Source organism: Capra hircus, chromosome 11, assembly GCF_001704415.2.
Source record: "Capra hircus breed San Clemente chromosome 11, ASM170441v1, whole genome shotgun sequence".
Lineage (NCBI taxonomy): Eukaryota > Metazoa > Chordata > Mammalia > Artiodactyla > Bovidae > Capra > Capra hircus.
In genome coordinates this window covers 103066655-103078847 of record NC_030818.1, presented here as the reverse complement: position 1 = coordinate 103078847, position 12193 = coordinate 103066655, and the positions used below count along the sequence as shown (strand labels likewise).

The window sequence follows — 12193 nt, the reverse complement described above, 5'->3', positions numbered from 1 at the left end:
CCCCGCCGGGGCTCCTCCGAGCCAGACAAATCGCCCACGCTCTGGGGGATGATAACTCTGCCACCAATCTTCCCTCCTGTCAGCACAAAACTGTTCAATCAACAGGAGTGTGAGCTGTGTCTTTTGTGAAATTAGCACAGGAGGAAATACAACCTGGGCCGGGGACTGGGGCCGTGGGTGCAGGAAGGGGCCACTGTGAGCGATGACCTTGAACACGCGCCTTCCCTGCCGGCTTATCGGCCTGAGTCTGGGTCTTAGGAGGGCACATCCGTGAGACGGCAAGCATGCTGCCCAGGAGGAAACCAAGGCCAAGATGCAGGGCTGTGTGGTCTCCTCCTTCCCATGGTGAGAGGCTGAGTCCCCCCAGTCTGAGAGCTCAGACCCTGGCAGCACCGCGTGGACTCTGCACCCTGAGGTCCTCACTCACAGCCACTGAGGATAAAACCTCCAGCTCACAGGTGGAGGCTGGACACCTAGGGAGGTTACGTAGATTAGCCCATCCACCGAGGAGCCTGGGGGAGGTGGGCGGGGGTGCTGGACACACTTCTGAAATCAGGGCAAGACTGTCACCGATAAACTATAATCCAGGCGCCGTTCCCGCCTGCCCCCTCGCCACCCCCAAGCCCGTAGCCAGTGTCCAGCTCGATCTGCTTTCCCTCCAATGCCCCTTACCCCTGCACTGGGCACCTAGGGGGGCCAGACTGGAGCTGGGCAAGCTGATGCCCATGGATGTCACTGGGCGATGCCAGGCTGAGGCCACTCCCCCCCCACCTGTATCCCCAGTTCTGAATGCCCAGTACAGGGCAGGCACTTCATCAACCAACCAACCAACCAACGCAAGCAGCCCTGGGCCTGTGGTGGGCCAGACACGGGCTACAGGGGGCGGAATGGGGGGTGGGCAAGGGAAGCCTCCCTGCCAGGCACCACCATGCTGAGACCGAGTGGCCAGCTCATGCCAGCCTTGGACTTAGAAGAATGGAGGACAGCCACCTGGTGGGGGAGTCAGGAGGAGGGGAGGCCAAGGCGGGAGGGGGTCACTGCACCCCTCCCCAGCTGCCTCGGAGACACAAGCCAGAGGCACAGGGACAGAGGACTTTGCCCAGTTAGAAACTGGTGGGCCAGAGCCGAAGCAGGCAGGATGGGGCCGCAGCAGCACACGATCTGACTCCACACTGCCCTCTGCAAATGCCGTCCACTGTGTCTGTGGCTCAGTGGTGAAAACATCTGCCTGCCAATGCAGGAGACGCAGATTCAATCCCTAGGTCGGGAAGATCCCCTGGAGAAGGGAATGGCAACCTCTTGTATTCTTGCCTGGGGAATCCCATGGACAGAAGAGCCTGGTGGGCTACAGTCCATGGGGTCGAAAAGAGTCACACGTAACTGAGGGCACACGCCTGCACACACGAGTCTGTGGTGACCTCCGGGGCTCAGCTGGCTCTCATGACACACCGGCCAGAGTCCATCTGGAGGAGAGGGGTGTCCTCTCCGGGTTCACGGGGTTAAAGGAGGAGTCACATCAGGGATGAGAGATACCACCCAGATAGGCTGGGATTCCGTAACCAAGGACCAGCAAGGGAGTGAGACCAGTGCCAATCAACAGTGATGTCTGCAGGGATTCTGGAGGAGATGGGCCAGTACGCGTGCCACGTATTAGCCATGGGTGGTGTGGGTGGTGGGTTCACCCAGGTTTGGGAGTCAGGCCTGACTTGGACAAAAAACTCTCTTTCCTCATCTGTAAAAGTGGAGGTAAGACGACTTCCCTTGAAGGCGGTGATGAAGATTTGAAATGACATATTCGCTCAAACCACTGGGGGATGTGACCAACCTCCCTACCCTGATGCTGTAAAACAGCATCCGTTTCGTTGCGCTCACAGGGCCCAGACAGGGCTTCCCTCCTCTGCACCACCTGGGGGCTCAGCCAGGCAGTCTCAAGTGGATGAGTGACCCAAAGGGCTGCGGTCAAAATCCCCCAGAGAGTCACCCACTCACGAGTCTGATGCCTGCGCGGGGATGCCCCAAGGCTGGGCTCAGCCGGGCCGCCCATCACGGGCTGGTCCGGGGATCCACGTGGACCTGCGTCTCAGGACGCCATGACTGGGGCTTCCAAGAGCATTCCCGAGGCTGAGGACGAGGCCGCACGGCCCTGGACTCACACAGTGTCACTTGACCTCAGGATCTATTCACTAAGGCGGCCCAGAGCCAAGGGGAGGGAATTCATCAACTCCAACTTTTTTTTTTTTTTTGGTGGTGGTGGTTTTTAGTTTTACTCCCTTGAGCACAAAATCATTTTCACACATTCTTTTCTTTTAATATTCTTTTTAAAAATATTCTCTTCCATGATGATTCATCCTCGGATACTGACTACAGTTCTCCGTCCTGTACAGGAGGACCTTGCTGGCCACTCTCTATTGGAGCGTCCATCTGCTGGCCCCAAGCCCCGCTCCGGCCGTCTCCCAACACCCTCCCCCTTGGCAACCGCCAGCCTGTTCCCTGTGCGGCTGAGTCCGCTCCTGTTTCACAGACAGGTTCGTTTGTGCCGTATTTCAGCGTCCACATCTTCTGGTACTTGTCTTTCTCTGTCTGACCTTCAGTGTGATCATCTCTAGGTCCATCCACGTTGCTGCAAATGGCATGTCGTTCTTTTTTGTGGCCGAGTATATATACACCACGTTTTCCGTATCCATTCCTCTGTCGATGGGCGTTTAGTTGTTTCCATGTCTCAGCTACTGTGAGTAGGGCTGCTATGAACACTGGCACGCAGATATCTTTTTGAATTAAGAGTTTTCTCTGCCCATATGCCCAGGAGTGGCATTGCTGGGTCACATGGAAGTCCGTCTCTTGATGGTGAGGTGACTGTAGGACCGCTCACAAGGACTAAGCAATCGCTGAAGGCTAACACGCCTGACTATGCTGTTGAGACCCTCGTGAGGATTAAACCCACTGTCACAGGGTGGGAGGTCACACCAGCCCTGCCTGAGGACTGGACAGTTGGAACATGACTGCAGAGAGGTCAGTCCCTCCCCACACCCAAACCTGCAGGGCAGCCTGATGTCAGGAGTCACTCAGCCTCTACTGTCCTGGGTGGCAAAGAGTCATTCCATGTCTGGCCCCTGAAGTGACCGGATCCTTGCTCCCCAGCAAGCACAGGGACAGTGGAGGGTGGGGGTGGCTAAGACCGTCCCAACCTGGCGGTCTGCCCGTTTACCATCCTCTGTGAGCCGTGTGATAAATGCTTGTTTAAAGCAGGGGCGAACTAGGTTTTTGCAAAGGCAGAGAGTAGAGGGTTTGCGGGCTAATGGGCCTCTGCAGCAGAGGCTATTCAGCTCCACAGACAACTGGGAGCTGCTGGGACTCGGCCCGCAGTGCCCGGGTTTACGGGCTCAAAGCACCGATGGCCTCAGGCCCTTCTTGGACCCTTCACTCGTCTCAGGCTTGGCTCTGGGACACCTCGTGCACTGTTCCAGCAGGTGGCGCCCAGCCACCGCCCACATCACAGATGTCCTCCTGACATGGGGGCGGGGGAGCGGGGATAGAGGGGTGCCTGCGAGGACGGCAACATGAGGGAGCCCCCGCTGGACGGCCCCCCCCACCCCTGCCAGGGGCAGCCTGCAAAAAATCGCAGCACACGCCTGGGGTCTTCCCCTGCCCTGCCATTGAGCTGGCCCCGAGGACACAGCCTCATCTTCGTCCTTATGGCTCTGGAACTGGCGGTGGTCAGGCTGCAGATACGGTGGCTTCCAGCCTGTCTACTGAATGAAACAACAGAACATAGCAGAGCGTGTGGTCAGGAGAAGTGCAGTCTGTGAAGCTTCTGGAGTTGTTTAATCGTGCGCATGTATGGACTAGATCATGGTGTAGAGAGACATCTATCTTACTGTGTGGCCTGTGGTAAGGAAACTGAGCCAGTGGGAGAGGCCGATCCATCAACGGATCTTTGAGCTTTTGAGGTGGAGAAAGGGTATGGTTGAGATTAGTCAGAACCACTAACTCCCACCAAGGCGGGGGCGGCCAGGGAAGGGATGGCACACAGTTGGAGGCAGTCTCCTGGAGGTGGGCATAGTGACTGGGGTTTTAAAGGGTGACTAGGAGCTCACTGGGTGGAGGAGAGGCAGAGGGACAGAAAAAGCTAGTGTGAAGGGACAAGGACGGGAGCAATGGGGCCTCCTCACAGGGCTGAGGAGGGGGCCTGGATAGGGCGTCTCCAAGGGACAGGGCTGGACCCAGATCTGCGGAAGAAAACCAGCACCCTCGGTTAGGGTGCAAAGCAGGGATCAACTGCAGAGGCCCAGCCACAGAGAAGATCAGTTTAAGAACCCTTTCTTACAATACCCTTCTTCTCTCCCATCCTCTCCTGCGGCCCCCTGACCTGATCTGGGCCCCTTCCTCCCCTCTCCACCATGACGCGGTCAGACTCTCCTCACCAGCAGAGCGGCAGCTACAGGGATAGAACCACCATGCGTGTCCCCAAGCACCGCGCTCCACCCCTAGGACAGGGCGGGGCGAGGGCTGGTTGGGGTCAGGACGTGCACGCCTGGTGCTGGCAGGTAGGGGTTCCAGCCCTGGGGCATCAGCCAAGGGGAGGTGAACACCCAACTGTCTTCTGTAAAGGATGCCCGAGGAACTGGCCTCTACTAGAGCAATCGATGGGAAAAACAACGACCAAGTCCAGGACCCCGGGCACTGGGGGTGCAACCAGCTTCTTCCACGTGTGGAGTCAGACTCTCCATACCCGACAGAACTCAGGTAGGTGGAACTTGCCAATTACATCCAAGGAGCGTTAAGTTTCCCCTATCCTGACCTCGACCGGATTAAAATACTTAAACACGTCTATACCGACATCCTCTCTCCCAGGGCTCTGTGGATCCCTACATGGGATCTTGACATCTGCGGGTGGTGTCAACCAGTCCGTCCTGACTCCCTACATTTGGGGACCTTGGGTGGTGTCCCCAATCCGCTCCAGACTCGCCGGACGGCAGACACGCAGGGCCGGGGCCAACACCAGCAGCACCACGATTCAGGCATCTTTACAGACCACAGGACCATCACTGAGCCAAACGCGCGCGCCTGCGTACTGCCCACAGCCTGGGGCACCGAGGAGCATGCGCAGAGGAGCTGCCTGGAGGTGGGGGGGGGGAGCCGTTGGGCAGATCCTCTATCTGCGCCTGCGCAGGACGGGCCGAGGCGCCGACCGGGTACCTGGGGCGGTGTTGTCCGGGGGTACGTCACGGGCCGCGCGCCGGGCGCGTACGCACGCACGCACGCACTTACGCTCGGAGGGCAAGCGCCGAGTTCCGGGCGCTCCGGGTCTACGCCGAAAAGGGGGAAGGGAGGCGCTGTCCGTTTCGGCGCGGGCGGAGGGTGGGTGGGGGGGTGTGTGTGAGGAAAGTCCTACGGTGGCCGCAGAGGGACGGCGCTACGGCTCCCACGCTGGGCCAAACGCCGCCGGCCGCCGGGCGCGGGAGACCCTGTCCTTTCGGGGCGGCCCCGGGCCGGGGCGCTTGAGGGTCCGGGCTGCGCCGTCGGCACCATGCGGCCGCCCTGCTCCTGGAGTCCCGAGGGACAGGGGGCCGCGCGGCTCGGGACGCCGGCGCGGAGAGGGCAGCCGGTGAGCAGGCGGGGGTGCCCGGGCGGGGCGGGGCGGGGCGGGGGCGGCTCCCAGGGGCGCCACGGGTTGGCCCTGCCTCTGGGGGTCGAGGGCCTAGCACTGAGCGGGCGGGGGTTGGGGGAGCGCGTGGGTGTCGCCCCGGCCCCCCACCTGGAAGCCCGTGGCGCAGACCCTTTGCCCGCGGCGAGGTGGGCAACGGGAGGATGGCTAGCAGCCCGCCCCTGGCTGCGACCCCTCAGGAGCACCAATATCTAAGTGCCATCAGATGCTGTCAGACCTGGTTCTGGCCGCAGCCTGCGGGCAGGGCTGGGCCTATGAGCAGGGGAGGGTGGACGCGGCCGGCCTCCCCTTTCCTCCCGCTCTGGCCAGAGCAGCACGTGGGCGGCCAGAGTGGGAGCTAGCAAGCACCAGCCCCTCTGCAGGCCCCCAGGCTGCACGCCACGTGACGGGAGGCCGATGCCCTAGGCAGCGCCTCTCCTGGGCCTGTTGTCAACTTTGCCGCTCCGATTTTACGCATCCTGTACTTCCAGTTCTGTTTTCCATCCACGACCCAGGCACAGCTATAAACGGCAGTTGCTAGGCAAAGCCAGAGGGCCACTTGGTATTTTCTCCTCTCCGGTGGTCCAGTCCCATGACCTGCGATGACACCACTGGGCAGCCCTGGGCTGCCATCTCCTCCTCTGCCAGGCATGGGCAGCCTTTGCCCAGTAATGCTTGCTTCCTACAGCACCCCTGGAAGCCCAGTGCTGCTGGCATCCCCATGGTGCAGAGCAGGAATAGTCTCTCAGAGGGCGAGGTGACCTGCCTAAGGTTACCCTCCTGGTGAAGGACAGCACCGGGGTTCAGGCGCCGCGGGGGGAGCCCAGAACCCTGCGCCAGCCGCCTCATCCCCAGCACTTGGCCTGTCAAGTTGCTGAAGAGAGTGACCCAGTCAGCTCAGTGGGCACACTCTCCCTCTTCCTGTCCTATGCTGGTTGCCACCCAGGGGCTTATTCTCCCTGGATAAAGCAGCCACAGAAGTGAAGGCAGTCTTGGGCATCCCAGTTGAAAGCCGGGCTGAGTCCACTGCAGGGGACTCTCCAAGCCTCTGGGGAGGGGGAGGTTAGCCGGGGTTTCTCTTGGCCCTTTCTGTCCTTTTAGCATTGACTGCACTGGGGGGTGGGGGGTGGGAGGTCTGCGCCCTCTGTCCTGACCCTTCTTCCTGGTGTCACTGATGGAATTTTGCTTCCCACGTGATTGTGGGTCCCTTCGGAGTGTCCTCAGCCTTTTGAAAACGATAACTCAGTGGCTCTCCAGTCCCAGACTCCGTCTCCTGGCAGCCCTAGGCTGTAGGTGTCCTGGCTGACCCGGCTCCCCTTCATGTCCCTCTCCCTGCAGGCCCCAGCCTCCCCCGGTGCTCAGCCTCGGCCACCCAGGCCCAGGCTCCCACGACGCCTATGCTGACCGCCGCCGGGACTCTGCCACCGCCGCGAGCTAGCGCCGCCGCCGCCCGGACCCGATGCCGGTCATGCCCATCCCCCGGCGGGTGCGCTCCTTCCACGGCCCGCACACCACCTGCTTGCACGCCGCCTGCGGCCCGGCGCGCGCCTCCCGCCCGGCCCGCACCAAGTACAACAACTTCGACGTGTACGTCCGGGCGCGCTGGCTCTATGGCTTCATCCGCTTCCTGCTGTACTTCAGCTGCAGCCTCTTCACGGCCGCGCTGTGGGGCGCGCTGGCCGCCCTCTTCTGCCTGCAGTATCTGGGCGTCCGCGTCCTGCTGCGCTTCCAGCTCAAGCTGTCGGCGCTGCTGCTGCTGCTGGGCCGCCGGCGCGTGGACTTCCGGCTCCTCAACGAGCTGCTGGTCTACGGCATCCACGTGACCATGCTGCTGGTCGGGGGCCTGGGCTGGTGCTTCATGGTCTTCGTGGACATGTGAGGGTGCCGCGGGCTCCTCTGGGGGCGGCTGATGGCGACCTGGCTGTAGCTGCGCCTGCGAGGGGTGCTCTTCTTGCCGGAATCGGTCAGGGCCCCTTCTGCCCCATCCCAGAGGAGCGACCTCCGGACTGGAAAGAGCGGAGACTTTTCTGTGAAGAGGACGCTGGCGCCCTCGCTCCTGCTGGTCTTTGCTTCAGCCCTTCTCTGTGTGCTTTCGGTGCAACATCCCCCGGGCCACCTGCTTGTGGTTCCGCCTGCACTTCCCCAGCAATTCCAGAGGGGACCCATCGGTCCAGTCTGTACTTGGAGAGCCGGCGTCCCTGTCCCTCTCCAGGACACCGGCATCACCACTGTTGGTGTGAGAGGCCCCTGGGAAGGGTGTGGTATGCTGGTGCAGACCTGGAGGGGGCTTCTCCCAGCTGCCCTGTCCCCTCCTGTGCACCCCCAGCCCCTGCGCCAGCCTTAGGGAAGCGTCAGGCTCCACCAGCTGACGCCCCACACTGCCAAGCTCTTCACTCCGCCCTGGGCCACCAAGTGCTGGCTCAACCCACAGACTGTCCTCCATATGTTACCCTGTGAGGTGTCCTGAGTTCCAGACCGGGCTTCCGTGTCACCTGGGTTCACTTGGCAGGTTGCTAGATCAGGAGGGGGCGTGCTGGTTCCAGGGCACGCCTGTCTTCCTCCTGGGCAGGTCTGCTGAGAATGTTGGCCAGATGACATCTCTTCAAGTCTGACTTTCTGAGGCGGGCACCTCAGTGTATTTCTGGCTTTGGGGGCTTTGGGGGTGGGGATGGGGGTTTCAGCCTCTTCCCTGGAGAGAACGTCCAGGATTGAGGCGTGTGTGTCACTAGCAGATGTCAGGTGGCCCGAGTGCTGTGCGTAAGAAACACCTCTTGCAGTCATGGGCACACCAGGCTGGGCCGCCAGGTGAGGGACTCGGTGGCCCTTGCTCCTGCCTCGGCAGCTGTTAGAGCAGCTGGGAGTGCAGAGCAAGAGTGAATGTGGGCCAGGAAGGAACCAGTGGGCCAGGGCGGTTCCGATTGCAGAAAGAACATACCAAAGGGCTCAAGCCTTGCCCCTCCCCTCCCCCGCCTCCATCAGATGAGGTCAGGGTGGCCTTGGGCCTCTTGGGCAGGCGAGGGGCACTCTGATTCAGCTGGGACAACAGCCAGAGGCAGGACTTAGGGCTTCAGACGGGCGACTTGCAGGCTCATGCTGCTCCACCCCAAGTTGTCCCCACAGCCCCAGGCACGGGCAGTGGCCCCTCAGCCCGGTCTGTCCCGGCTGCCTAGTGGCCAGGGGGGCTGTCAGGGCAGTTGTGTGCCGCTGGGAGAAAAACCCAAATCAGGTAAAGGAAGCAAAAAATAACTTGGCTGCAAGCCATGCTTTTTTATCTGTAGCCAGCTTCTGTCAGGCGATTGTCCACTCAAGGTCAGTGGTGGGCTCCTCGGAGGGAGTGGGGAGCGAGTCTGTCCGAATTACCTGGACGGCAGGCGAGGACCCGATCAGCGTGGATCCCACTTCTCAGCGCTGCAGAGAATCTTTTGCACTAAGTCATGCTGTTTCCTGAAAGCTTTGTTTTGTGTCAGTTGACTCCTGTTACTCTGAGGCCCCCCCTCCCCAGGTGGGCGAGTGCCCGTGGGGCTGGGGGGGTCACAGTGGTGCGGACACGCTGCTTGGTGTCCTCAGTGCCTGTGAAATTCTTTATGAAATGAGCCACCTGCATTAAACTTATTTTTTTAACATGTTGATGGCGTGACTGTTTAAGGCTCAAAAGGTTTATACCTTTTTGTAGAGGATATAACAAGCCAGAAACACCACAGATGCCGTTTTTTTCGTAAGTACAGTGGGAAGCTTTTAAAAGCGGCCATTACCAAGCTGGAGAAGGAGTCACTGCTGGACCGTGGTGGGCCCTTTGTGCCCGGAGGCCAGGGGTTCCACTGCTGGCACTTGTCCTTGGGGTTTGGCAGGGGTGGCCACGAGACTTGGTCAGTGCTGGGCGAGGAGAGCCGGTGAGGGTCATGAGGCTGAATTCATGAACCAAGTGCATACAGTCCTTATAAGACAGGACGTGCCCTCTCAGGCCGGAATGGCCGTGTGCATGCAGTGTGTACCCAGTTTCAGAGAAGACACCTGCAGGAGAAATGCTGGCGGAAAACCCAAGGTACGGTTCTTGTTTAGCCAAAAAACAATTGGAAAAATGAGACGCACGTTCTTATCTATTGGGTGAAGGCTTCCCTGACTCCCATGATGAGGAGGGTCATGTCCTCTCCTGCAGCTGAGGTGGCCGGAAAGCGCCCCTGGAAGGGGAGCTGCAGGTCTGCAACAGGGCGGCCTCTCTGCTGACCCTGGAGTTGTGTGGGGCTTGATGTATCAGTGGAAACCAACCCGAGTCCTATAGGGGTTTAACTGCTTCTGATGGCAGAGTCGGTAGACTCTTCACAGAAGCCTTGGCCCTCGAAACATAACAGAGGACCCTTGGGAGGTGCGGTTTGTTGGATACAGCCTGGCTGAGGCTCGGGTGGGGCGATGCTCTCCGGCCAGGAGGGAGAACCCTCTTGGGCATGCCAGCTTCACGGGGAGCCAGTGCCAGTGGGCAGCACCGTCCCAGGTTCGTCCTCACCACGCCCGAGCCTTGGGGAGGCCCACCTTCCGTGGCTTCCACAGGCCGCCGGGCCTGGCCTCCCTCCCTGCTTTCTGGGCAAGTTGGCGTGTTGGTGGTGGAGACGGTGGGCCTTGATTGTGGGAATCAGGGAGGCCTGAGGGGAGCAAGCAGGCACAGTGACCATGAAGAAGGAAGCTGGCCCGGGAGGGGAGGAGCAGTGCCTGAGGGCGAGCTGGGGAGGGGTGGGGGCGGGGGGCGAGGCCTCCCAGGCAGTCGGCACCCAAGCGTGGGAGACTCCGGACACTGGGGGCCTGTGGCCTGCGAAGAGAGGGCAGTCAGATTCCGGGGCGGTGATCCCTGGGCAAGGAGGGCAGCAGGTCAAGGCTGGGGCAGAAGCCGGGGGAGGCGCTCCCCTGGAACACAGAGCAGGGCCTGAGGGCTGGGTGGTGGCCTCCCTGGCCAGGTGCTGGGGCTCCCTTGGCCGGCCACCCATGGAGCCCTCCCTCCGGGGAGTACCCCGGCCCGCAGGGTGGGAGGGGCTGCCCGTGGGAAGTGAGGCAACCAAGGAGAGGGGTCATGTCATGAAGGGAATTTCTAGAAACCAGAGGTTTATCTGAGGAAGTCAGCCCCCAGGTAAGGGGGCGGACGAGGCGCCCTCAGAGATGCCCTCTTGGCTCCAGAGTCGCTTCTGGCAGCCCCAGGAGGGAGACCACACTCGGACCGTCGTGTCCTCCCACCGCCCTGACCTCCTGAGCGCACAGCCCATGGGGAGGGACGCAGCCCCCGCCGGGAGGGTGGCTGGGGCAGGCGGCCGCCCCCCGCCCCGCCGCCCCGCTCTGGAGGAGCGTGCCCCCACTGTGGTGGTGGCGGAGGAAGGGCGGTCTACTGGGACGCCCGCGGGTATTGACGTCCGCTGACCTTGAGAGTCCCTGTCCCCTCCGGCGCCTGATTGGCAGAGGGAGGCCTGCTCGGTGCTGACTCAGCGCTTCCTTCCCGCCGCTCAGGCCGGCGGTCCTCTCGCTTCTCCCTTTTTGGTGTTGTTTGGGAAGGGCCTGTCTTCCGGGAAGGCCCTTCCTCTCATTCCCACCCCACCCGCCCCCGCCGCCCCTCCAGGCCTGGCTCCTGCAGGAGCCATTTTCCAGAAAATCCCCAGCCATCTGACAGCTCCCCCAAACCTCACCAGCATCCCTGCCCGGGCGGGGACGCGACCACGAGGGGGCAGCTGACTCAGCACCCGTGGGCCTGCCCCTCCCCCAGCCCCGCCGGGCAACGTGCCCAGGCAGGCTGGCAGCTGTGTCACATGGGGCCTCCGGCAGGGTTGCTGTGGCTCTCGCTGTGTGGCCCGCACTGCGCCTGAGGGGGTGGCAGACGGATGCCGGGAGGGCCTGAGCAGGCGGGTTGCCAGGCACCCCTAGTCCAGGCACGTCCACGGCCCAAGGCAGAAGAGGAGGGTGCTCAGGCACCGCCACCATGGCCCCAGAGTCAGCTCGTCCTCCTAAGCCAAGAAATGGCGAGTGCACTTCCCCGGCCACAGGCAAGCTCACAGGAGTACCAGTTGGGCAGAGCTCTCCCACCCCAGCTGGCCCCATTGTGGGCACCTGCCACCCTGGCCCTGGTGACCCAGAGCCCTGGGGCAGGCACAAGCTGAAAGGGGCGGGTGCTGCCACCTGTGGGGACTGGCCCCGGGCCAGAGTGGGGCAGGGCTTAAGCCAGGACCCCCAAGGACCCGGAGTGCCAGGCGGCCTGGCTAGATGCTAGGGCAGGCAGGTGTTGCTCTGTGGGTCCCAAAAGTGACACCAAAGATGCCGGGCCTTCCTCAGTATCCTCAGTACAGAGAGGGCCATGAATGCAGGGCGAGCATCCTGGGAAGAGGGGATGCAAGGCCTGAAGGGCCATGTGGTCAGAGTGGGAGGGGCCTGGGGCAGCCCCCACCTGTTGTCCTCTCTGGACCCCGTACTTCTGTGCTACCTGCCTGCCTGCAGTTGGTCGGTGGGTCGATTAGACAGCGTCTTCAGACAAAAGCCCCGGAGGCTGATGCAAGTGTCGGCGAGGCCCAGGCCACGTCC

The 12193-nt window shown here is 61.8% G+C and overlaps 1 protein-coding gene across 2 annotated transcripts; it reads left to right on the top strand.

The window, feature by feature from the left end:
* C11H9orf69 (chromosome 11 C9orf69 homolog) lies at positions 5132-9269 on the top strand. Of its 2 annotated transcripts, none has more exons than XM_018056083.1 (2): positions 5132-5217; positions 6983-9269. In XM_018056083.1, exon 2 carries the CDS (start codon positions 7104-7106, stop codon positions 7521-7523), a length of 420 nt encoding a protein of 139 aa, XP_017911572.1. In that variant the 5' UTR covers positions 5132-5217; positions 6983-7103; the 3' UTR covers positions 7524-9269. The 2 variants fall into 2 exon arrangements, with proteins under 2 accessions (XP_017911572.1, XP_017911571.1); XM_018056082.1 differs by lacking the exon at positions 5132-5217 and adding an exon at positions 5253-5605.

Excerpts from the sequence above, each read along its gene's own strand:
- C11H9orf69 (XM_018056083.1), top strand. The coding sequence starts at position 7,104 with ATGCCGGTCATGCCCATCCCCCGGCGGGTGCGCTCCTTCCACGGCCCG.